Genomic DNA, 26,399 nt, shown 5'->3' with positions numbered 1-26,399 from the left:
TTCCTCCTGTTTGTTGTTGAGTCCACTTAAAAACAAGTGGAAATGAGAGCAAGTTGCCAAACTTAGGACTCCATCCTCCCAGGGCGACGCCTGGCTCCTGAATAAGACACCAGGTGTTTTCTCCCCATTCCCCCTGGACGTGGTGGTGGTTCTTGTGGAAAATATGACCTGTGATTACAGTTGAGTCTGTGATAAAATCACTGAAGCCTGAGGGAGAGCGTGCAGAGCCCGTGCAGGCACCGAGGGAGGAGGGTGTGGGGCTGAGCTCCGTCTGGCCGGGGATGGGACGGCGTGTCCGTGTAATTCAGCACCTCGCTGCACCTGATCCCGTGCTGGGAGGTGGCTCAGCCTCCAACAGGTACTGTGTGCATGTTATTCATAATAACAGATCCATTTGGCTTCCTGCAGAAAGTAATTTATCTCATCCTGGGATGCAGTTGACTTCAGGTGCTCCTTATGTCAACACACCATTGGCCCCAGTAATAAGACTTTAAATTAACAGAGAACCCTTCTTCCCAGACACTTAGTGTTCCCGTAGCTTTGTCACCTGTTTCTTCCCCTCTTTGTGAGCACGTGCGAACTGCAGTCTGTGTTAGAGTGGGTCAGTTTAGACTCAGTGAAACGTTTATGTTGAATAGCTTCTCTCTCTCCTCTTCTGTATGGGAAACTTAAAGGGTCTAACATATCTTCTGTAGTAAAAGCAGGGAGACTTGATTACAAGGAAATGAACCTGCTGGTCTTATTAACCACAATCACCAGATCTGGCTCAGGCCCTTGTCTAAGCAGTCCAGTTCCTAAGGGTTCATTTGCAGAAAAATAATCCAAAGTGAAACATAAAAATGCCCCTACAGTTAAATACAGTAAAAGTTATAACAAAAACAAGCGACTGCTATAAGTCTAAGGCAGAAATGGTTTTTATGACAGGAGAGATGATGCACTGCTAAATTGATATGCATGATGTTTGTTGAGCACTTGCTATGTGTGTCATCTCATTTAATCTTGACCGCAACTGTGAGGCAACCATTACTTTTATCTTCATGTCGCAAATCAGAAAACTGGAGCCTGGAAAGTCTGGTGGCTTGCCCGGGGCCACCCAGGTGGAGAGCCCGTGAAATGCCCACCCGGAGGCTTGTGACATGGAACCAACGAGCCCGGGGACTTGGGCCAGACCGGGTGCAGCCCCATGGGACATCACCTTCGGTGGGGGTGGAGGGGAATTGGGGCTAACTTTCATTCAAACCTGTCTGAATCATACAAAGGGACTTCAGAAAGTTTACAGGAAATAGAGTTATAAAACAGGTTTATTGTGATGCAAAAATTTTGAAATCCAGCCATATTTTTTCACATTACATATTTTCCATGAACGTTTTGAAGACCCTATGTGTGACATGTTTACATGATAAATAAAAAGGAAAAAGGAATCCAGCTGGATAAGACCACATAGTCCTCTAGGAATCTTTGCAGGAAAACATTGGAATTTCTGTGGTTAAGAAGAAAATGTGTTCCTGAGGACACAACAAACAGACGGGCTTTGTGCTTTGTTCCAGTTCTCGGTTTGGGTTCCCTGTCTCTGCACTTGGTGGTGCTGGTGAAGTGAGACAGCAGGTCCAGGGGTGAACATGGTGTGGTGGGCGAGGGCAGCAAGTGCGGGGGCGCCACTGGCATTGATGGTGGGCGTGGAAAGCAGTGGAGAGTTAATGATCCAGGCCAGATGTGTCACAGTCACTGAGGTGCCTCTGAAACTTTTCTCTTCCAGTCTCGAGAACTGCAGACTCTCCATAACCTCCGCAAGCTCTTTGTCCAGGATCTGACGACCCGAGTTAAAAAAGTGAGTTCTCAGCCGGCGCCGTGGCTCAATAGGCTAATCCTCCACCTTGCGGCGCCGGCACACCGGGTTCTAGTCCCGGTTGGGGCGCCGGATTCTGTCCCGGTTGCCCCTCTTCCAGGCCAGCTCTCTGCTATGGCCAGGGAGTGCAGTGGAGGATGGCCCAGGTGCTTGGGCCCTGTACCCCATGGGAGACCAGGAAAAGCACCTGGCTCCTGGCTCCTGCCAGGATCAGCGCGGTGCGCCGGCTGCAGCGGCGGCCATTGGAGGGTGAACCAGCGGCAAAGGAAGACCTTTCTCTCTCTGTCTCTCTCTCACTGTCCACTCTGCCTGTCAAAAAAAAAAAAAAAAAAAAAAAAAAAAAAAAAAAAAGTGAGTTCTCTTCTGTGCAAGTGGGGCTGAGAAGAATAAAAGATGGCTACAAAGAATCATTTTCAGTTGAAATATCACTTGCTTAAATTGGGGCTGGTTGTGCTTAAAAATTAATTACTTCATGCCAAGAATGTTATTAAAAGAATGTGCTGCAGGCAGAAAAATACTTGGGAACATTTTCCCATCTGATTTCTTAATAAAAGGAAATTCTGATGCTGTCTCCCATTTCGAGTGAACATACATTTTCTGGCCCCTACTGTGTGAAAGCCAGGGCTCTGGATATGGGCATGTTCAGGGCAGTCTGGTCAGACAGCGTGGCCCTGAAGTGTGGAGAAGTCAGGCCGTCTGCAGCCCACCAGGTGCTCGGCCAGAGTCCATGCTGCCTGCATGGTCGTGCTTATCACAGCATGCCCAGAAGGGCGACTCAGAATTCCTGTTTTTGCACTTGTGGAAGATAGGCTCAGAGGGTCAATAACTCACTTAAGACTGTACCACTCGCAAGAGCCAGAGGTAGGTGTGCAATGCAGGTCTGTAGGACCTCCTGCTGTGAGCTGCTCTGGTCCTTCTGTGAGCTCCCCACGGAGACTCTGCAATGTGACCTCCCCACAGCGGCTGGCAGAGGTTTGAGGAAGGTGTACAGGGAGACAGTGACTCCTTCACAGTGTCCAGAAGTGTTGGGTGAGGAGCCGTGGGCCATGTGCCGAGTGTGACCGGTTTGCAGGGAGCCTTGTTGCAGGATGGTGTGTGCGTATATGTGTTGGTGTGTGTGCTACCGTCCTGGATGAGGGAACCCAGGGAACGAGGTTGGTGGTGTCACAGAGAGGAGGTAGGTCTGAGAGGGACAGGAGGAGGTGCGGATGGGTAGATTAGCCTTGCGGAAGGAATGTGTGTTCCTGGAGGCGAGGAGTGGATGATGGAGATGGGAGCACTGCAGAGAAACACGAGTCAGTGCGGACGTGGCTTCTGATGCCTCAAAACTTCTCGGTTAACGTGGTGCCTTGGTCCTCAGTGGAGAGGCAAGGCGGAGAGTGGGGAGCCAAGGAGATGAGAGCTGATTCAGGACTCACAGGGATGAATGAAAGGGTCTCTGGGCAGTGGTGTGGGAGTCCAGCTGGAGGACAGGGGAGAGCTTTGGTGTGGCCTGTGATGGCATGTTCTAATGAGTTTAGAATTCTGGAAATAAAAGTCAAAAGGAAGGCAGAGAATGCTAGTGGTCAGGCAAGTATGTAATGACCAAAATACTAATGACCATGGGACCAAAGGTAGGCTAAAGCAGAGGTGATGGACTGGGGGACAAGAGGCGGAGGGTACCTGACCAAGCTGATGATGGGACTGAGGGTGGGGTGGCAGCAGTGACCCGAAGGAGGCTGTGGCCCGAAGGAGGGTTAAGAGCTTGAGGTCAGGCTTGCCTGATTTCATTATAGAAAACTCTCTAGGAATGACCTGCTTTTAGGCCAGTGGGTCTCTGTGTGTTTTCTGGTCAGCAGCAGCAGCTGGGCACTGATTTAGATCTGTGGTCCTCAGACTCCACCTGCTATCCACGGAATCTGAGAATGAAGTGGCTCCCAGCAGTCCGAGTCTGAACACACCCTTCTCCAGGGTGTTCTAACGCAGGCTGAAGTCTGAGAACCCCGTGTTAGCTGGCAGGGAGGCAGGTGGGAGATGTTCGCCCAGCTGATGCCTCTCAGAAGATGAGCAGTCTCTTTTCAGTCTGATGAAGTGAGCCTGTGTTGTCCTTTTCAAATTCCAGGATGTGTCTACACTGGAATCTCCCAGTTTAATTTGTGCCACTCTGTTGGCTAAGAGTGCAGTGTTTTTACTAGTTTCAAGATCTGATAAGTTTCAAGAGTTTACCCAGCACCTGGATGCTGTGACACTGGCTTGACACTGATACCTGAACAGTTTCATAGAATTGGGAGCTGATAGCAGAAACAGAGGCCTCTGAGAATTCACAATGGGGCCCTAGACACTGTTTACAAGCTTGGGGACTTGTTATCTCATTGGGGTGGTTGAAATCAAATTTAAGTCTTGGGTTTACGTTTTTCACCCTGGTTCTTCTTGAGGAGTTTTGGAATGCTTTCTTTTGAAAAGTCTCTACCTACCTGCATAAGAGAGGTCTTTCACTCAAGACAATTAACCTGCAATGTTCAAAAGCAGATTTGAAGGTACTTATCACATCCAGCCTTATAAAAATTAGGAATAACACTTTTGATACCAAAGACATTCATTGGCAAGTTTGTTGAGTTTAGCTTTTGGGAACTTTTCCTTTATTTTTGCATTGAAGATATCCTTTAGTAGGATTGGGGATTTGCTTTTTAAAAAGCAAGTTTAAAATGCATTATCCACATTGTCCTGGGGCTGGGGGTGGGCTGTGTGATGGGCTGGCCGCTGACCACTGCTGTTGACACAGAGTGTGGAGCTGGACAGCGATGATGGAGGGGGCAGTGCTGCCCAGAAGCAGAAAATCTCCTTCCTGGAAAACAACCTGGAGCAGCTCACCAAGGTGCACAAGCAGGTAGGAGAGTCCTGGCCGCTCCCCTCTGCTTCTCTTCTCGAGAAAGGAAGCCCCACTAGGTTTGGTTGCAATGCAGTAAGAAGGCTTTGGTATTAAAGGCAAGGAGACCACATATGCACATCACCAGAGTGAGTGCTAGAGGGGTCCTTGAAGATCTCTTAGCCCTCAGTGACTTCCTGTCAATAGAAAGTACACTCTTTGAGGGAAGCCAACATCCTGCCTCCACCTCCGACCTTGGATCCCAACTGGCCTGTGTATCTCCCGTGACCTCAAAGTTCTCTACAGAATGCAAAGTATACATTGCTGAGCTGGTTCAGGTCTCTTATTTTTACAGAGAGGATGTGACTTGCTTTTTTCCAGAGTGGGTAAAATGGGACTGGAACAGTCACTCCCTGCTCTGTTGCCCTATTCCTGGTGATCCTGGGTGTCCTCCTGGATCCTTGCCACGCCCTGGTGTGTGTCCAGAGCAACAGACGACAGTTGTGTGCAAACCCACTGGTGATCCAGGCAGGCCATTTGGCTTGCATCCTTCCTGTCTGTATGCTGCCATGTCCTTGACTGTTCTCCTGCGTTAGAATTTAAGAAGTGGTGGAGACGAGCCACCTTGTTGGCTCAGTGACTGAGGGGATGCCGTTTCTCTTTGACTTGTTAGATCTTCAGCAGCACTGATGTGGCATTTTCCCCAGAGGGAAGATTGCAGATTTGGCATGGCTGAAGTCATTCAAGCAAATAGGTGATGAGAAATATGGAAGTAGGAACTGACAGGCGACTTGATGTGGGGCTGTGCAACCTATTATCCTATTCATGAATTCAACAAATGTTTATCAAAAGCCCACTGTCTGCCAGGCAGTGAAGCTGGTAAACAGAGCAGGTGCAACCAGCCGAAGCTCACTGTTTGTCCTTCTCACACCTTCTGATTTTCAAAACTCTAGTTGATCCATTTGGATTCCCACAAGGGCCCTGTTATGTAACAGACTCGTTTGATAGGTGAGAAGCCCAAGCCTTGTGGTGGTCAGAGCTGCCCCTTGAGCTCACTGTTCGCCCAGGGCTAGCCTGCTGCTTCTTACTGGGGTTAGCCTCTGCATATGTAGCAACTCTGGGTTCTAACCACATGCCAGGGTAGACCCTGAGTCTTGCAGGGAAGGAGGCCCCCAGAGAGCTCAAGAACACAAGTTTTTCACTGGGTGCTTAAAATTTCTCAGCTGGCTCATTCTAAAGTCCTAGTAGTAATTTGTCTCACCATAGCTCTTCTGCCCCACACCCATCCAAACCAAAGAGGAAGTAAATCCTACTCAAAATGGGAATTTTCCTGTTCTTGGAAACGGCTCCTAACTCTACCCCCTGTTCCTTGCACCCTGGGAGTTGTGTGTTTAGCAGACTGCGGTCCTAGGGGGCAGGAGCGCTTTTCCCAGTACTGACTGAGCCGTGGCCCTGTGGACTGCCAGAGCCCACCTGGCTGGGGTGGTGGATGAGCTACAGGGCCGTTTCTAGCTGTTCCGTGTGTGGTTGGCCCTTGCTGCCTCGGTGACTCTCTGTCTGCACTCAGCTGGTTCGAGACAACGCAGACCTGCGCTGTGAGCTGCCCAAGCTGGAGAAGCGGCTGCGCGCCACAGCGGAGCGCGTCAAGGCCCTGGAGAGCGCGCTGAAGGAGGCCAAGGAGAACGCCATGCGGGACCGCAAGCGCTACCAACAGGAGGTGGACCGCATCAAGGAGGCGGTGCGCGCCAAGAACATGGCCCGGAGAGCCCATTCGGCCCAGATAGGTGCGTGTGCGCATGTGCATGTGCGTGGGGGCCCTGGAGTCCTGGAGCTGGGAGGCTGGCCCTGCAGGATCCATGCTGTGCCGGCCGTCTGTGGAATGTCTGAAAGATTATGTCCCTGTGTATGGCGAACACCTGTGCCTGCGGTGTAGTCTGGCTTCTGTGCTTAGCTCCATGCTTTGAGGCCCCCAGGATGCACTGGGGTATCCCAGAGTAGGATCGCAGATGCCTGGCTTTCCCCTTCTCCCAAGATCAATCAGGCTTTATGGCTGTCAGAGGTACATGGTTAAAAATTCTGGAATGTACAGATTTGTATACAGCAAGGCGTCTTGTGTACTGTACCAGGTGGGTCTGCAAAGGAGCCCTCCTGTAGCCAGGAGCCTTGGGGAGATCAGCTTGCAAGATCTGGTTTGGAAATACCCGGGAAAGAGCTGGGCTGGCACCAGTGAGCAGGGTGTGGTGGTTACAGCCTGGCCTCAGGGCTTGCAGGGGCCCAGAGCTGTAGCCCCTCCATTACCTGGGCATTTTGCCCACACAGGGATGGAGGGTTACAGTTCCCAGGATGAAGCCATAGGCATAAAGGAATTTTAGAGATGTTTCCTAAAGAGGGTTATTTTGTTTCACTGAAACATCGCCAATAATGTGTAATGTTAACATCAGATAGTAGTGCTGTGCAGGTCTGTTGAAACCAGCCTCGTGTTTCTAGTTTTAAAAGCAGACCTTAGATTAATAGCTCAGTGCATTTCTTTGATTTCATACCCTTGAGAACCTACTGGAAGCCTGGGTACACTCGCCACATAGAGAGAACTTCCTGTCCAGTTTCAGGGGCTCCCCAGGTCCCTGTGAAATCCACAAGGGCCTACTTCAGAAAAAGTTCCAAGGCCTTTGTTTCTAATTTTTCTCAACCCAAATTAAAAATAAATAATTGATGTAGGTTCTCTGGGTGCCTGGCTTCTCCAGCTATCCTGATGGGAGGGCGCATGGCCCATTTCTGAAAGGTCTGCTGGTGGGTGAGAACTGTGGCATGGGTGACATTCGTCCCCTGCGGGTCCCTGGTTGCTGTGTAAGCCCCTCCTGAGTGTTTTCTTCTTCTGTCACCTGGTCCAGCCAAACCCATCCGCCCTGGACACTACCCGGCCTCGTCTCCGACAGCTGTCCATGCCATTCGAGGAGGAGGCGGCGGCTCTTCAGGCTCCGCTCACTACCAGAAATAAACACAAGGTGAGTCCCTGGGGTCTGGGCTGGCCTCTTGGTGGGCAGCAGCGGGGTGGGTCTTCAGGCAGAGCCTCCTTGTCTTTCCAGAGCCCCTGCCTGGGCATCGCAGCCGCATGTGTGGGTCTCTAACAGCAACAGTTCAGCTCTACTTCAGCAGTGGCCTTGGGGCTTCTAGGTGGTCAGGCCTGGGCCCACCCTCTCCTCAACGTTAGAGCCCTGGGGTCTTCTCACTGAGGCCACCTGGGGTGGGTGGGACACTGCGCCAGGGCTCGGGGAGGTGTGTTGAGTGACTCACCTGAGCTTTCTATTGTCTGAGGGACTCCCCGTTGCAGCTGGCAGCCTAGAGAGTCGTACCTGTTTGCCAAGTGTGGCTGGCCGAAGCAGACAGATGAGCGGGCTTCTTAAAGTCTCAGGAACTGAGTGTAATCAAAGTGCCAGATAGGACAAAGTTTTGTAACTGTCTGAACTCAGCCATGGGGCTTTAAAGACTTGTGCTACTTTAGGCCTACAACCCACACTTCTCTGTCAGCAAAAAGAAAAAGTGGTTTGCTTTGGAAAGAGAGGAAGGAGAGAGCAAAAGCCTGTCCTCTGTGATTGACATAAAGAGGTCACAGCTGGGCAGGCAGACAGACAATAAGTAGCCAGGGTACTTTGTTTAGAAAGGCTCTGCCTTTGAACTTGGGGGTGGGAGAGGGAGGCTCCCAACCTCGTCCTTGGGCTTTCAGCCCTTCTGGGAGACTTTGCCTGCTGTGGAGCCGCCATGACCAAGGGCAACCCATGAGCACTGTGGTTCCTCATCCGGTCGTTTTTGCAGCTGGGCCAGAAGGCAGAAGTCAGGAGGCTGGACCTCCCCCTCCCTCGAGCCCCCGCCACACACACACACACACACACACCTCGCCCTCTGAGGCTGAGAACTGCGTTGTTGAGGCTCAGCTGAAAACTTCCACGGGGACACCTTGGTGACTGTCCTCGATGTTCAACAGCGCCACCCCAGGCAGTGCCCAGAGCAGATTCTTGGGACTGGAGACCTGGACAGGGCAGCCCATGGGTGGGTGGGCCGCATGTCCACTAGCATCTGCTACAGCTGCTTAGGTGGATGTGCATGGGGAAGGGTGTGGCAGTGGCCACTCGTCCAGGTCTGTCTCTGCTTCACATTAGAAATGAAGTTGCAAGCTAGGAAACTGCTTTGATTGTCTGTTGTCTGTCTTGGGGTCAACACCTGCAGGGAAGTATAAGATCTCATGGGGCAGCTTAGAGCAGAGAGGCCTGAAGCAGTGCTTCTCAAACTTTGGCAGTGTCAGCATCACCTGGCACCCAGGGGCCCAGGCTTCTTCAGCCTGAGAGGGCCTGGCCTGTGTCTTTGTGCCGAGTGCCTGGTGATTTTGATGTCCACCCATGCTGGAGGACTACTGTGCTGAGGATCTGTGGCTTAGGCAGCTGGGAAGGGGATGTCCCTTGCATGTGGAGGACTCTGAGGGCTGTCCATAGTGGTTGGCAAGAGAGCTTCACAGTGACAATAGGAACTTTGCCTCTTACCCTGAGGCTCACTGTCCTCAGCAAGTGCCTGTCTGCATCCATCACCCGATGGCACGGGCACTTTCAGCCGTCCTGCCTGTCTTCCAAGTGTAGCAGGCAGAGAGGACGCAATGGGGAGGCAACAGCAACCCCTCCCCGCAGATGAACCAGCTCCCCCCGAGGGGTGTTCCCACAAGCCCTGCTGATGCTGACGCCTGCACCCCTTTGGCCAGAACTGAGGCCCATGGCCTCATCTGCAAGGGAGCCTGGAAAAGGTCTTCTTTCAGGATGGCCCATCCTTGCCCCAGAACAATGTTTATCCGCTGAGAATGTTGGACGTTGGGATGGGCAACTAGCATTCTCCACACTTACTGAACACCCACTACACAATAGACTGGGTTGGACACACTGTGTGTGCCATCTCCTTTGACGAAAGCTCAGAGGAGCTGTGTGTGCTGGCTCACAGCAAGTTCTTAACAGATACACTGCTCAGGGACCCTGGGGTTCAGAAGTGGTGCAGTGGACAGCCCCTGTCCTCACGGGATCTGGTCAAGGCCTGCCAGACCCTGCAGCTGGGACTGAGACCAGGTGCCAGGAATTCGGTCTAGGTCTCCCACATGTGTGGCAGGGACCCAGCTAATTATCATCACTGCTTCTTCTTAGGGTCTGCATTAGCAGGAAGCTGGAGTCAGGGGCTGGTGTGGGGAGCAACTCGGACTGGACTAAGTTGCTGGAATTAAGACTTATTCTATGCATCTGGTCTCCCACAATATGGCGCTGGGAGAGAAGAAAACAGCTTCTACACAGCTGCCTCCAGTTCAGCCAATAAACTGTAGGACTTGCTCCTGATTGGAGGAGAGCAGCGTACTCGGCGTGTGGGCAGCCGAGTTGGGATTGGCGGAGGAGGACTATAAAGGAGGAGAGAGACGGCATGCACCAGGAACATCTAAGAGGAACATCTAAGGGGAACATCTAAGGGGAACACCTGTGCAGCCCCCGAGAGAGCCAGCTGGCGGTGTGCCGCTCCCCCGCGGAAGTGGGGAATGTGGCAGGGGGAACCGCCCTTCCACGGAGGTGGAAGGGTCGGTAGCCAACCCGGGAAGAACCAGCAGCAAACCCGGGGAGGGCCGAGCAGACGAAAGAACAGCGCAGGGTCTTGTGTCGTTCCTCCACGAAGACGGGGAGCGACATAATGGTGCCGTGACTCGGATAGGAAGCCTAGGCAGGGTTTAGTGTCGTTCCTCCACGAAGAGGGGGAGCGACATAATGGTGCCGTGACTCGGATAGGAAACTTAGGAGGGAAGAAACGGGAAGAAGTGGAAAATGCCGGAGAGAAAGACTAGCAAACAGCCTAGGGAAAAGCCGGACAGAAAAGGTGCCGGAAGAAGCTATTGAAAGCCTAGGCATAGACTCGGATATGGACTGTGGGAAAGAAGTTAGGATTTAAAGTGAAAGCAAGAAGAAACTTAGACTCAGATACGGACTGCAGGTTGAAAGTGAAAGTGAAACCTATAAGAAACTTAGACTTGGATACGGACTGTGGGGAGAGGCCAGGAGAAATGAGGGAGGAATATTGTTGGAAGAAAACTTAGGGAAACATACCGGGTAGAGAAAAATGTTAGGGAGGATGAAGCCGCGAGTGCAGGCCGAGGCGGAGACGTAAGCCACCTTGGAATTCTTCAAGTCACCCCGGGGAGCAAGAGGCAAAGATCTGGAACCAGACGCAGAGACGTGGGCCGCCAGGTTAGAATTCGCCAGGTTAGTCCGGGGAACTTGGATTGAATGCTAGTGGTGGAGACGTAAGCTACGCTGTGTGACTCGCGGAGGCTGCCGTGCGCAGAGAGAGCGTGCGGGGCACAAGTAGATAGGGAACGCTGGGCTAGTGCGAGACCGCGGAGTGCGTGCGCGAAGCCAAGCCGCGCAAAGCCGGGAGGCCGCGCAGATCGGAGAAGCGCGGGCTGAAGTGGCTCAGAGCCGGGAAGCCGCCGAGAAGCAACCTCGGGGCGGGCGCCGGGAAGCCGCAAGGATAAGAGAAACAGAAGTTTAGAAGTAAAATGAGAGAAATAGGAATGTTGGCAGACAGAAGTAAAATGGGAGAAATAGGAATGCCCGGAGATAGAGAAATAGAGAAATAGAAAGGCCTCCCCACAACATGGCAATGAGAAAGCTTGGATTCGGTCTGCCTGATTAGTGAGGCAATGAGCACCTGCGGGCGGCTAGCAGCTTATGCGCCGCAGGTCACCGAAGACAGGCACGTTATTAACATCAATAGTCTCCCCACAACACAGCAATGAGAGAGCTTGGATTCGGTCTGCCTGATTAGGGCGATAAGCACCAGCAGGCAGCTCGACCAGAGCATGCGCTGCAGGGCACCGAACACAGGCACGCATCAGCGCCTAAAAACCTCCTCACAACATGGCGAAGAGAGGACCTGGATTCGGTTTGCCTGATTGATAGGACTTGTAAGAACCTGTGGCAACTCTAGCAAGTAGAGCAGAGTGTGTGCCGCGGGACACCGAAGACAGGCGCGTATCAACGCCAAAAAATAAAAAGAAAGGGGGATCTGTGGGGAGCAACTCGGACTGGACTAAGTTGCTGGAATTAAGACTTATTCTATGCATCTGGTCTCCCACAATATGGCGCTGGGAGAGAAGAAAACAGCTTCTACACAGCTGCCTCCAGTTCAGCCAATAAACTGTAGGACTTGCTCCTGATTGGAGGAGAGCAGCGTACTCGGCGTGTGGGCAGCCGAGTTGGGATTGGCGGAGGAGGACTATAAAGGAGGAGAGAGACGGCATGCACCAGGAACATCTAAGAGGAACATCTAAGGGGAACATCTAAGGGGAACACCTGTGCAGCCCCCGAGAGAGCCGGCTGGCGGTGTGCCACTCCCCCGCGGAAGTGGGGAATGTGGCAGGGGGAACCGCCCTTCCACGGAGGTGGAAGGGTCGGTAGCCAACCCGGGAAGAACCAGCAGCAAACCCGGGGAGGGCCGAGCAGACGAAAGAACAGCGCAGGGTCCTGTGTCGTTCCTCCACGAAGACGGGGAGCGACAGGCTGGACCTGGGTATTGAACCCTGGCACTCCAATATGGGACATGGGCTTCTTAGGCAAACTAGCCAAATGCTGGCCTATTTCTTTTCTTCTTCTCTTCCTCCTTCATTTTAATGTTTATTTGAAAGACACAGAGACACAGAGATAGACGTATCTTCCATCTGCTGGTTCATTCTCCTAAAGCCTGCAAAAGCTGGGACTGGGCCAGGCTGAAGCCAGGAACGTGGAACTCAGCCTGGGCCTCCCATGAAGGTGGTGGGGACCCAAGACTTAAGCCATCATCTGCTGCTTCCCAGGATGCACATTAGCAAGAAACTGGGTGGGAAGTGGAGTACCTGGGGCATGAACTGGGCACTCCAATAGGAGATGTGTGTATCCCAAGCAGCGACCTCACCTGCTGCGCCACAATGCCTGCCCCCTACCCCATTTTACTCCAAGTGCTGGGAGTGTTATTTTTTTAAAAAGATTTATTTATTTTATTTGAAAGACAGATTTACAGAGAGAGAGAGAGAGAGAGAGAGAGAGAGAGAGAGAGAGGCAGAGACAGAAAGAGAGAGAAAGATCTTCCATCTGCTGGTTCATTACCTAAATGGCTGGAGCTGGGCCGGTCTGAAACCAGGAGCCAGGAGCTTCCTCCTGGTCCCCACGTGGGTGCAGGCACCCAAGCACTTAGGCCATCTTCTGCTACTTCTCCAGGTGTATTAACAGGGAGCTGGATCAGAAGTGGAGCAGCCAGAACTTGAACTGGTGCCCACATTGGCTGTCGGTGCCATAGGTGGCAGCTTTACCTGCTGTGCCACAGTGCCAGCCACTAGGAGTGGTTTTGATTATTTTGTCTGAAATTTGAGCACCTCAATACACTTAATTAATCTATACAGCTCCTATGGGAGCTAGGTACTTTTCTTACAATGTCACAAGTCACCAGGGTTCGGGTGCCAAATCTTTCATTTTCCTCAAATTGCTTAACCTCAGAGTCTGTTTCCTCATCCGTGAAATTGGGAGAATCTTTTCCTGGATCATTGGCATCCGTCTGAGGCTTCAGTGAGGTTCTGCTAAGTTGCTTGGCAGTAACACGTGCTCAATGAATGTGTTAGCTGCCAATAAGGACGAACAGAGCAGAACTTGGCACCTCACGGTTGGTGTTCTCATAATACTTGTTTATGTTCTCCTTAATTAGAAATAGGAAAAGCCACAGTGTTCTTCCTACTTGCATACACCATTCAATACTATTTAAAAAAAGATTTATTTATTTTAAAGAGTTATTTATGGGGCTGGCACCTTGGTGTAGTAGGTTAAGCCTCCGCCTACAGTGCCGGCATTCCATATGGGCAGCAGTTTAAGTCCTGGCTGCTCCACTTCTGATCCAGCTCCCTGCTAATGGCCTGGGAAAGTAGTAGAAGATGGCCTAAGTGTTTGGGCCCCTGCACCCACTTGGGAGACCTGAAAGAAGCTCCTGGCCCCTGGCTTTGGACTGGCCCAGCTCCAGCTGTGGCATCCATTTGGGGAGTGAATCAGCGGATGGAAGACCTTTCTCTGTCTCCCCCTCTCTGTAACTCTGCCTCTGAAATAAATAAATAAATCTTAAAAAAAAAAAAAGCTGGATGCCAGTAGTAAGCTTCAAGTTGTGGCCTTTCCTGATCCAGTGGCTGTAAATTGTATGTCCATGACTCCCTCTTCAGGCTCAGTAATGTGCTACAGCAGCTCACAGAACTCAGGGAAATGCCTTATTTACATTTACTTATTTACTTATTTTTATTACTAATTATTTATTTACTTTAAAGGATATTAGAAAGGTGGAGATGAACAGCCAGATGGAAGAGATGCATTGGAGGAGCAGGTGTGGGGGGCAGGAGTGCCCCTATGTGTTGGGCTGGCCAGGAGCTCCTTGAACTCAGTCCTTTAGGGTTCTATTGAGACTTCTCTACATAGGCTTGGGTGATCACTGGTCCTCGTGAGTCACTCAGCCTTCAGCCCCAGAGGTGGGTGGAGCAGGTCTGAGAGTTCCAACTCTCTAATCACATGGTAGGTTCTCCTGGCAACCAGCCCTCTTCCTGAGGCTATGGCTGGCAGGTGCCAGCCTTCAGTTATCTCATTAGCAAACAGAAAGACTCTTACCACTTAAGAGATTTCAAGGGTGTTATGTGTCCCAGGAACCAGGGACAGAGATCAAGCATATTTTTCCTATTACATCACAATATCATACTCTGTTTATTTATTTATTTTTAAAGGTTTATTTATTTGAAAGGCAAAGTTACACACACACACACACACACACACACACGGGGAGAGAGAGAAAGAGAGAGAGAAAGAGAAAGAGAAAGAGAAAGAGAGGAGATGGAGAGAAGAGATCTTCCATCCACTGGTTCACTCCCCAAATGGCCAGAATGGCCTGGGCTGGACCAGGTTAAAGTCAGGTTGAAGACTAGGTTGGAGCCAATTTCCCATGTGGGTGGCAGGGGCCAAGTACTTGGGCCATCTTCCACTACATTTCCAGGTGCATTAGCAAGGAGCTGGGTCGGAAGTGGAGCAGCTGGGATTTGAACTTGAGCTTATATGGGGTGCAGGCATTGCAGGCGGCAGCTTAACTTGCTGGACCACAACACTGGCCCCATTGTTTAATTCATATAGTTGTTACAAAATAGTTTTTAGTCTCTGGAGCAGTAGATTATAATTTCTTAGTAGGGAAGACCCATATCTAACTGAGTAGATATCTATAGGTAGAACACTGATTTTTTGAGAAGTGACTAGTGAGTGGAAGCTAAAACAAAAGGATAAGGGGCAGGTGTTTGGTACCAATATATTCAGTTGCCTCTTGGGATACCTGCATCCCAATTCATGTTGCCTAGGTTTGAGTCCCACCTCTACTTCTGATCCAGCTTCCTGCTAATGCACGCTCTGGGATACAGCAGATAATGACTCAAGTACTCGAGTACTCGAGTACTCGGAGTCCTGCTCCCGAGATAGGGTTCTAGGCTCTTGACTGCAGCCTGGCCCAGTCCTGAGTGTTATGGGAACTTGGGGAGTGAACCAGGGAATAGAAGATTTCTCTTTCTCCCTGTCTCTCTTCCTTCCAAATAAAATGAAAGTAAATAAATAATGCTGGGCCAATCCGGAGCCAGGAGCCAGGAGCTTCTTCTGGGTCTCCCACATGGGTACAGGGGCCCAACCACTTGGGCCATCTTCCACTGCTTTCCCAGACCATTAGCAGAGAACTGGATCAGAAGTAGAGAGGCCAGGACTCATATGAGGTGGGTGGAGGCTTAACCTATTATGCCATAGTACCGGTCCCATAAAATTTTTTAAAAAGATTTGTTTGTTTGCTTATTTATTTATTTGAGCAGAGTTACAGAGAGAGGGAGGTCTTCCATCTGCTGATTCATTCCCTAAACGGTCCCAACGGCCAGAGCTGGGCCAATCCGGAGCCAGGAGCCAGGAGCTTCTTCTGGGTCTCCCACATGGGTACAGGGGCCCAACCACTTGGGCCATCTTCCACTGCTTTCCCAGACCATTAGCAGAGAACTGGATCAGGAGTAGAGAGGGCAGGACTCATATGGGGTGGGTGGAGGCTTAACCTATTACGCCACAGTACTGGTCCCATAAAATTTTTTAAAAAAGAAATGAGGGGCCGGCGCTGTGGCGCAGTGGGTTAAAGCCCTGGCCTGAAGCACCGGCATTCCATTTGGGAGCCGGTTCGAGTCCCGGCTGCTCCACTTCTGATCCAGCTCTCTGCTAGGGCCTGTGAAAGCAGTGGAAGATGGCCCAAGTCCTTGGGCCCCTTCACACACATGGGAGACCCAGAAGAAGCTCCTGGCTCCTGGCTTCGGATCGGCGCAGTTCCGGCTGTTGCGGCCTATTGAGGAGTGAACCAGAGGATGGAAGACCTCTCTCTCTCTCTGCCTCTCCTCTCTCTGTGTAACTCTTACTTTCAAATAAATAAATAAATTTTTTAAAAAAAGATAGAAATGAACAAAGTGAATAGTAAACAGTGGAGTGAGGAATTATAATTGCAAGTGAGGAAATGCTAAGTTGCTTTCTAAAAATTTGGAAATGTAAAATTCATTGCTTGGATGGGCCTGGAATCTTTTTGAGATCACCTTTCCTGGCCCTTGGGACCCTCAAGTTAAGGTGTCTTCCCTGGGCTGAAATAATCTGAACTCCTGACTCTTCCCAGTCCTTTTGTGGGTGTCTTTTATGCTGGCCTAACCAGGATGGCCTGGGTTTTCAATATCTGACAGTTTCCACCTCAGGGTTATGATTTTTCTGAGAGGTGCTAACTCTTTCACCCTTTAATCAAATAACAAGCCAAGTGAGGCAAAGATAGTTCCTGAATTAATCAGTTTATTGCAGTGTACACAAAGGCAGAATAAATAAAAATAAGCAAAAGGGATATGAAAATATTTGCAAAAATAGATAAAATTCCTCAAGCTTAGAGGGCTATGAAGGAACCCAAAATTCTGTGTCCAAGTAGCAGATTTCCCAAATGGTCCAGGGAAGCCCCCGCGCTTCAGTGTGATTTTCCATGTTGTGGGTGTGGTCAGGTCCTCAGCAGTGAAGTAAAGGGGCTTTTCACTGGAACAGAGCCTCCGGCCACCCGTGCCTTTTCAGAGTGAATTTTTGCAGAGAGTGGAGTCACGGCAAGACGAGTGTCAAATGGCAGTTTGTGAAGGCATTGGTATTTATTGCCCCAGAAGGTGTATTAGCTTAGCTTCCAGATGTCAGTCATGGAGGGGAAATACCAGACCCCAGCTATCTCATTAGCATCTTGGTGCACAGTTGTCAGTGTGGCTGTCAGTCAGCCTGTGTTAAGTATTGGGCCCCCTTGGCTGAGTCACAGCTTTTGTTTCAAGATAAATCTCAAAATGGAGTAAAAAAAAAAAAAAGCACAGCCATATTAATCAGAATTAAAATACCAATGTGCTTGTCAAGGACCAAAACACAACAAACACATATCATAGGGGCCAGAGCAGCATATTCTGACTTGGGTGGAATCTGGCTGGGCATCTTTGGGGTTTCCTTCTGTGTCACTTCAGGGTCTAAGGAGTATGGTCACATTGAGTGTTTCGGTTCGTCCTCAAGGTGTCGGAACCACTGAAGATGCCGTAATGTAGAAACCAGAAGAACCCAGGGTGATGTTGTCTTTGGTCTCATCTGGCTCAAATCCAGAGAGGTGGCCCCGAGGAGATGGGATGATCTCTGAGCTCTAGAACTGGATGTGGGGCAGTGTAGTGCAGCGAGCTAAGAACATGGGCTTTGGGATTGACCAGCCCTGGGTTCCAGCCCTGGCCTTGCTTCTTGACTCCTGTACAATGTTGGGCAAGTAGCTTGTTTTCTTTCAGTCTCACTTCCTTCATCTACAACTGAAGATCTGGCATTAACAGCCTGTTCTGTACTTGGTGTTAAAACAACCGACTGAGACAAAAATGAGTATGTTCTTATACACTGCCATGCTTGCTGGGGACAGGCACAAAATAAACAAGGTAATTTCAAGTAGTGGTGAGTGTTCTGAAGGAAAGAATGGTTAATGGAATAGAGAGAGGGAACAGTATATTAGAAGAGGGAGAGACATTTGAATTGGGAACTGAATGATGAAAAATGCCGGAGAATGGGTTCTGGTGCTGGCCGGGAGGTGGGAATGAAGGTGTTTTTGCAGGATAGGAAGGCTGATAAGGCTGGAGGGTAGCGGGCAGTGAGAGAGACCTGTTGGTCTCACCTGTTGTAGAGAGGGTTGGGCCCAAATCAGTGAAGCCACTGAGACTGAGGTGAGCAGTTGGGATTGTAATTGAGATGTGAAAGGGTTTGGGATGGGAGTAATTTAAATCTGGGGAGTTCAAGATGAGAGGGGTGAAACTGGTTCATGATTGGACAAAGCCACTCTGGACTGGACTCTGGAGAAAGGTGAGGATGAGGTGAGAGTAGGGGCTGGGAGCGAGTGCTTGTGAGGCTGTGGTGCCGACCGAGATGGGACAGCAACAGGTGAGGAACGGTCAGAGCCTGCCTTTGTTTTGGAGCTGGATTCAGCTATCAGGGCTTACTGATGAGGGCAGAGAGGAAGAGGAGGGAGGAGGAGGGGAATCAAGGGTAGTCCCTAGCTTCAGACTGTAGCAACTGGGCAAAAACTGGTGCCTTTTCCACCTTGGTGGAAAGTTAGGTGATAGGAGGTTTGGTGGAAAAATGATCGGTTTCCATCAGGTTGTGAGATGCCCCTTAGGCACCCAGCAGAGCTCTCCTGCCAAGTGGGTGGCTGAACAGGCAGCTGGATCTTTGAGTGTGGGGCCAGGAGAGGGGCTGATGCTAGAGGACTTAGAGGGTTAGCATGTGAAGAACATGTTCAAGACCATGGTCTGGAGCGGGTAACCTGGAGACAGGTGGACAGGAAGAGACAGGGAGACTGCCAGTGTGGAGGTCAGAGAAAGCAGGTGGTTCCAACAAAGAGGTGTGAGAAGGAGATGGGGGAGGGCTCCTGGGGACCAAGGGAAGACCTTGATCCTGGGGGCAGGTGGTCAGCCCCGACCAGAGAACGGTTGGTGGGACTGCACATGGTGGCCTCAGTGAAGAGGGACAGCAAGTGCATGTCTCACAGATTCAAGAGTGTGTGTGTGTTGCCGGGGGAGGGGGCGGCTAGCACTGTGGCACACGAGGTTAAGCCGCTGCTTATGACACTGGCATCCCATGAGTGCTCTGCTTCCAGTCCAGCTCCCTGCTAACATGTCTGGGAAAACTGCTGAAGATGGCCCAAGTGCTTGGGCCCCTGCCACCCATGTGGGATACCCAGATGTAGTTCCTAGCGCCTGGCTTTGACCTGGTTCAGCACACGCTTTTGGAGCCATTTTGGGAGTGAAACAGTGGATGAAAGATCTGTCTGTCCTGATGTTTCTATGTCACTTTGTCTCATAAATCAATCAAAAAATTTTTTTGTTTTTTTTAGGGTGAGTATATAGTCAGTAACTTTAGTACCCACTTTGAAGGGCATAGACATGGAGAATGCGTGGTTAACACAGGTCGCTCTTCTCCTGTAAGAGAAGAGGTGTGATACTTGCATGCTGTTGGTGATGATGTGGCTGAGGGGGTAGAGGGAGTGCTCAGGGAGGGAGGCAGGTCTCACCCAAGAATCAGTTGAGAGGGAGGGAGGGGAAGGAAGATGAGGTCACAGATTTGAGAACAAGAGAAGATGTGAAAAGACCTCTCAGGCAGTGCTGAGTGCTTGTCCCAGACCTCACAGTTAATGAGTTAATGCAGACACCACTGAAATATTTGTCTTGCTCTCTGCTTCTGATGGCTTGCTTCTCTAGGCGGGCTTTGGCAAACCCCTGGGGACGTGTTCTGATGTGTCCACCAGATGGCGCTAGTGGGGCATTGTGGAAACCTCAGCGATTTTCTGAAAGATTGAAGGGAATTTTCCTTTATTTAGGCCACTCTGTCTTAAAACCTGAATAGTAAAAAGAATAGTTTTAAAGGAATACCATTCTCACAGATCCACACAGTTGATTTAAAGTGTATTTTTTATGATACTTAAGTATTTGTAAATGTTAAGCAGTACACAACCATAAAGCCAAAACATATTTAAGAATTAGCTTAAAATAAAACCACAAATCCACAAAATCCAAAGCACTAACTTTAACATAAGTTAATGAAAGATGGTCTTTCACTGAAAATAAAGAGCTTAGCACAACGGGACTCGTGTGTTGCCTCTTTTGTGGAGTATGGCCCTAAGTTCCCTAGGTTATGACAGAACTTAATTCTGCCACTCCCTTTTTTTTAATTTTTATTTATTTATTTATTTATTTATTTTTTTGACAGGCAGAATGGACAGTGAGAGAGACAGAGAGAAAGGTCTTCCTTTGCCGTTGGTTCACCCTCCAATGGCCGCCACGGCTGGCGCGCTGCTGCTGGCGCACCGCGCTGATCCGATGGCAGGAGCCAGGTACTTCTCCTGGTCTCCCATGGGGTGCAGGGCCCAAGGACTTGGGCCATCCTCCACTGCACTCCCTGGCCACAGCAGAGAGCTGGCCTGGAAGAGGGGCAACCAGGACAGGATCCGGCGCCCTGACCGGGACTAGAACCCGGTGTGCCGGCGCCACAAGGCGGAGGATTAGCCTAGTGAGCTGCGGCGCCGGCCAATTCTGCCACTCCCTTTCTATATTACTACCACTGCAGACTCACAGCATGCCTTTTTGTCATTTTGTCTCCACCTGGCTGGAATGCATCATTTTGCAATGGAGTCCAGTGCCTTTTTTTTTTTTTTTGATTTATTGATTTATTGCAGAGGCAGAGTTACAGAGAGAGGAAAAGACACAGAGAGAGACCTTCCATCCACTGATTCATATGGCTGCAGTGGTGGGTGCAGGGGCCAAAGTACTTGTGCTGTACTCCACTGCCTTCCCAGGCCATCAGCAGAGAGCTAGATTGGAAGGGGAGCATCCAGGACAGGAACCGGCTCCCTTATGGAATGGGGTGCCAGTACCACACGTAGAGGCCTACCCTGCTGAGCCCAGCGCTGGCCCCAGTGCTTTCCTCTTTAGCATGAAGATGATTAGAGCATGAAAAGCTGTGTGATTATTGGACATACGCAGGTGGGTGTGGACTTGGAGTGCTTGGGGCTGCTTGATGCCCAGGGAGCCCACTGGAAAGGCCAGAGTGTGTACAGGGAAGTGAGGGTGAGTTTCAAGGTGGGTGAGGCAAGGAGCCAGATTACCTCTCACTCTGTCGGTATTGGTGAAGACTTTGATGTTTTGAGGATTATACTTTTATCCAAAAGCGTATACATTGGTTCTTTAGAACGTTTGTGGAGGGGCCGACTGCTCCATTTCCAATCCAGCTCTCTGCTATGGCTTGGGAAAGCAGTAGAAGATGGCCCAATTCTTTGGGTCCCTGCACCCGTGTGGGAGACCCGGAAGAAGCTCCTGGCTCCTGGCTTCGGATTGGCGCAGCTCCGGCCATTGTGGCAAACTGGGGAGTGAACCAGCAGATGGAAGACCTCTCTTTCTCTCTCTCTCTCTCTGCCTCTTCTCACTCTGTGTAACTCTGACTTTCAAATAAATAAATAAATCTTTAAAAAAAAGTTTGTGGAAAAATGAAATTGAAAGATAAGTTTATTTTGACAAGCATTTTTAATATCTCTGTGTGGTTTTTGTCATAATATGCATTTTCCATGAACTTTTTGAAGTCCTCTAATTCATTAATTCTAGAAATCATATATTTCATAGAGATTTTCTAAACTCTCCCAAAATCACAGTTGTGGAGCCAGAAGAAACTAATTTAGAGCTCTTACAGTACACTTAAAGAAGCACTTCTTTGCTTTTCCATAGTGGTGTCATGTTTTTTTCTTATTTATTTGAAGAGCAGAAAGAGAGAGAAAAATAAACAGACAGACACACACACAGAGATCCATCCTCTGACTACTGGTTCACTCCTCAAATGCTCACAACAGCCAGGGCTGGGCCAGGCTGAAGGCAGGAGCCTGGAACTCAATCTAGGTCCCTCATGTGGTGGCAGGGACCCAGGGACTGGAGCCATCTCTGCTGCCTCCCAGGCTGTGCATTAGCAGGAAGCTGGAGTGCAGCTGGGCCTCCAACCCTAGCACCTTGCTATGGGTGCAGAGGTCCAAAGCAGCATCTAAATCGCAGGGCCAAACTTTACCCATTTCATGTGTAGAGACGTGAAGAAAACCAGCCAGGAAAGCCCTTGTGCATTCATAGCAGGATGTCCTGGGTGAACGTAGCTCCCGGGGCCTCGGAAGGCGGCGGGTGCTCGGTGGTGCCCCTGTGTCTCTGATCCGTGTGATATTCCCTGCACCAGTGACTACTCCCGTAGCCTGACTCTGTCTTCTTCAGGACATTTATTGTGAAGATGTTTGCTCTTTGTTATTACAAATAACATCTCTAACTTGCTAAATCGTAGGATGAGAACCAACCCAAAAGGAAGACCTACCCGCTCTCACTATGGTTCCCTTTTGCTGCTGTGATGGTCAGCTGAGACGGAGGGCCCAATGTGGTCACGAGCCCCCCGCGGTGAGAGTGCTTAGCCAGGCCCCTGAGGCTGACATGTGAAATGCACAAATGTCTTTTTGTTCCAAGAAGTCTCGTCCCAGAAAGCTCCACCAGCAGGCAGTGTGTTGCAAAGATAGGAATCCAGCGCTTTCTTTTTATTTTTCTTTTTAAAGATTGATTTATTTATTTGAAAGTAAGAGTTACACAGAGAGAGGAGAGGGAGAGGGAGAGGGAGAGGGAGAGGGAGAGGAGAGGGAGGGAGGGAGGGAGAGAGAGAGAGGTCTTCCATCTGATGGTTCACTCCCCGAATGGCCCCAACAGCCGGAGCTACGTCGATCTGAAGCCAGGAGCCAGGAACTTCTTCCGGGCCTCCCACGCAGGTGCAGGGGCCCAAGACTTGGGCCATCTTCTACTGCTTTCCCAGGCCATAGCAGAGAGCTGGATTGGAAGAGGAGCAGCCAGATGCGGGCGCTTAAGGCCAGGGCGTTAACCCATTGCGCCACAGCGCAGGCCCCAGGAATCCAGCATTTTCCAACCTCAGATTACTTGACTCTGAATGCCCATGGCCATTTCCCCTCATTCACTACCCTCTGCTAAAGCCCTGAACTCTGAGTCCACCTAGGCCGCTGCCTCCTCTTTGAGAAAGTCCCAGCCTGTGTGAGCCCCACCCTATGCCTTTCCCCCCATTGCCTTCCTGCACTGCAGCCCAGGCAGACTGGACTTTTCTGAGTGCTGGACTCCTGCACCTGCAAGACTCTTGCTGTTTGTGATCTTGCTGTGTCATCAGGGTCGGGCTCGAGGCTCCCAAGCTGGCACTGACTTATCTACCCTCCTGCCCATGTGCTTCTCGGAAGCACTCCCTGTCTCTTCCTTCCTGTTACTGTTTCCCGTGTCCCAAATGCCTGAATCCAGTCTTGCACCACTGTTGGGGTGTGCCCAGACCTTTGGCCTGGCCTTGACACCTGATCACAAATGAATGATATTGCACACACTCACATGCACATGTCGGCTTCTGCCCACAGCCAAAATGGGCTCCTGTCGACGTGGAGGGTGGGTTTCTGGTGTAGCACTCTGAAGCAGTGAAGCCGGGAAGCCAGCAGGAAGCCAAGGGCACAGTGGCATCTGTCAGCCACACCTGTGCTCTTTGTCTAAGCTCCTGGGCCATTCGACTTGCTACTCCTGTTTGAAAACCCTAGCAATTCATGATTGAGTCACAAGAATATGCATACAAGGAAGAGTCTGCTACTGGCCAGGGAATGGGGTGATGAGGAGCACAGGGCCTGGAGCTAGACTGCTGTGGTTTGAATCTCGGCTCTCTCCGGGTAAGTTGCTTGGTCTCTGTGCTTCAGAGTCCTTCTCAGTGACCTGGGCCCAGTGACAGTCCTTTCAGTGAGTCCTTACTTGCAGGTTAGCTCTGAGGATGGCACACGTTGGTGTGTGCATAAAGCTTAGACCAGTGCTTGACACAGAATGAGTGCTCGGTCCCTGTGTGTCCTCATTTCATGTGACGCAGTAGGAGCGGCCATCAGGAGCCTGCTGCTTGGTAGTGGTGGGTCCTGGGCTAGGAATACCGATCTTCCCGGAGGCAGTTCTCCAAGGATCCATGCCACAAAAAGCTTTCCTATCTGTGGATTATACTTACTGATATGCAACCTATTGTAAATTAAAATACTACCAGATTCCTTGAAAATAATAAGCCTATCCACGTGAACCTCAATGCCATTTCTAAGTGAAAAATGATTCCTCCCTCCCCCAAATAAAACCTTGGCACAATGGCATTGTTTTACATTTTGCAAATCTCTTTGATGTCTGGCTTAACAGATCACAGCTGGATTCGCCCTGCTGCTTCTGTTCTGCAGCCTGCCTGTTTTCGATGTGTTGATTCGTGTGAAGTGCATGAGTGAAGAGAGTCCAGCCTTGTCACTGCCCGTGATTCTTGGCCTGCATTAGTGAGGTTCAGAGTCCCCACATCCCAGGCCTGTCTGGGAATGCGATGAGATGAGGGGAGAGAAAGGAAGCAAGTCAGAGAAGACTGCCTGGCAAAGCTGGGCCCTCACGACCATCAGCTGATGTGGTTATGGAGATGGGCCTAAAAAGAATACGTGTGGGGTCTTCACAAAGTTCATGGAAAATGCATGTTATGAAAAATACACGTAGATTTCAAGGGTGTTTTTTTTTTTTGGTAGCAAAATAAATCTTTTAGTCCTGTGTTTTCCACGAGCTTTGTGAGGTCCCTCCTAGTCGGAGTGGGACTGCAGGGAGCGAGGGCAGAAATAAGAGCTGGAAGGCACCTCCGCGGTGTGGGAATCCGAGGCGCGAGGCCTTTGGAATTCAGAGGGAAGACGCATGGCTCACGGGAAAGCGGGGATACCTGAGTTTGTGTTCAGCGCCGTAAGCTTTTTCAGACCTGTCAGCTTCCTGTGGCTCAGGCGTCAGTTCAGAGCCACTGTCAGTGTTGCTCCAAGCAGATTGTGCCGAAGCGCCAGGGAGGTAAATCCACTTCTATTCAGCAGCGATAAGGAAAGTACAATTGGTAATTCTTATAATGTGCGGATTGAATTGTAAAAAGGCGAAAGGAAAGATAAAACTATGTATTGTTTGGATTAAGCTTAAATCCACTGCAAGCAACTGCAAAAGCCAAAGTTGGGAGGGGAAAAAAATCTCTAAATACTTTTTTTGCAAAACCCTTCTGTAATTAACTTCTTTCTTCAGCCTTCTCCACCCCGTCTTGAGAAAGGTGATTGTATTTCCTTCTCAATCTGGTCACACGCTGCCTCTTTGAATTACCATCCCCAGCTTGGCAGAGTCCCAGGGACAGTCCGTTGCAGGTCAGTTGGCCCAGTACCTGCCTTGAGGGGAGTGAGTGACTGGAACATGGAGGAGAGGGCCAGTAGAACTGGGTTTTAAATGTTGTTTAAGTCCCCAACCTCTTGGGATCAGACAGAAGTAGTTCTCTTGGGGCTAAACCATTTACCTGTGTAATTTATAGCCATATTTCCTCCTGAATTCATGGCAAGAGGTGGACATCAGATGAGGGACTATGGCTGGGAGGGTCCTGGTGGAGTCCATTTGAGGGCCTGCTGGAAAGACTTCTGTGGATGCCAGGCCTGTGAAGATCCTTAGCATTGGACGCAGAGGAAGAGCTTGACCGTGACAAAGGACCCTTAGTGGCAGGGTTCCTCCGCCTTTCCTTTCAGCAGCCTATCACAAGCTCACTCGTCCTCTAACCAACCCCCTTTGAGGTGAATAAACTAAGCAGGTTGGGCTTCTGCTGTGCCCTCCCCCTCCCCCCGGTTCTAAAATTATCAGCCCAAACGTGCTGGATCTTGCACACAGGGCTGGGGGATCGGAATGAAAGGCCTTCTGGTGGAAATCGTGTCACGTCATGGTCCGCTGGAGTTACGGAGGCCGCCCTGTTGAATGTGTGTATCTAGTGCTTGCTGTGTCAACACGGGGTGGCTGCAGCCTTTGCATTGGGCCATAATCCCACAATGCGAGGTATGTGCCCCGCTCCTCCCTGCCTCAGGCAGGTGGGAAGACCATCCCCTAAGACCTGCGGGATCCTGTGCATGGAAAAGTGAACCTGTAAGAAAGTGAAATGGGGATTTCAGCAGTGAGAACCAGAAAGCATTGCTATTGCTTGTCAGCTCGAAGTGGAATTTGAACGACAGCTCTGACCGTGCGTTTAAGAGGTTGTTCATCTTTGGTCCTAACAGTAAGCACAAAATCTCACCAAAAAGGCTAAATGTGAATCACACTCTTCCCAAAGACAGAGCTTTCCATGTGTGACTTCTGAATATGACGGGAATATTGCCATAGAAGTTTGTTTAAATTAGTCTTTTTATTAGCGGGAGATTATACTACTTGGGCGAGAGATGTTGGTTACCAAATGCGTTCCCTGAGGATCTCTTCTTTGCATCAGAAAGGAGGAGGTATTCCTAAAAAGAATTTTTTTTTTCTGTTTTGTATTTCTCCTCTCTTTTATTTTGCATCTACTTTGCTCTAACAACGCCTCCCCATACCAGGGATTCTTGTATTTAAACAACAATTTACATCCTGCTTATTTATACAAAATATGTGAAGTTGCTTACGGTATTATATTATCGAAATCAGGAGAGTGAAAAGAACAAAATAGGGAGAGAGGTGGTGGCAGGAAT

General features: G+C 50.1%; 1 protein-coding gene across 1 annotated transcript in view; it reads left to right on the top strand.

The window, feature by feature from the left end:
• KIF5C (kinesin family member 5C) overlaps window positions 1–26,399 on the top strand; it is a 183,937-nt gene that overhangs the window by 152,315 nt on the left and 5,223 nt on the right. Inside the window, exons 22-25 of the mRNA XM_017342839.4 lie at window positions 1,757–1,828; window positions 4,608–4,712; window positions 6,259–6,475; window positions 7,580–7,693. Coding sequence (XP_017198328.1) covers window positions 1,757–1,828; window positions 4,608–4,712; window positions 6,259–6,475; window positions 7,580–7,686 — 501 coding nt within the window. The 3' untranslated portion in view covers window positions 7,687–7,693. The remainder of the gene's footprint in view (window positions 1–1,756; window positions 1,829–4,607; window positions 4,713–6,258; window positions 6,476–7,579; window positions 7,694–26,399) is intronic.

This window comes from Oryctolagus cuniculus, chromosome 3 (assembly GCF_051225735.1).
Source record: "Oryctolagus cuniculus isolate XC-2025 breed Fujian yellow rabbit chromosome 3, ASM5122573v1, whole genome shotgun sequence".
In the NCBI taxonomy this organism is placed as follows: Eukaryota; Metazoa; Chordata; class Mammalia; order Lagomorpha; family Leporidae; genus Oryctolagus; species Oryctolagus cuniculus.
The sequence above is the reverse complement of the archived record's forward strand: the minus strand, read 5'-3'. Positions and strand labels throughout refer to the sequence as shown.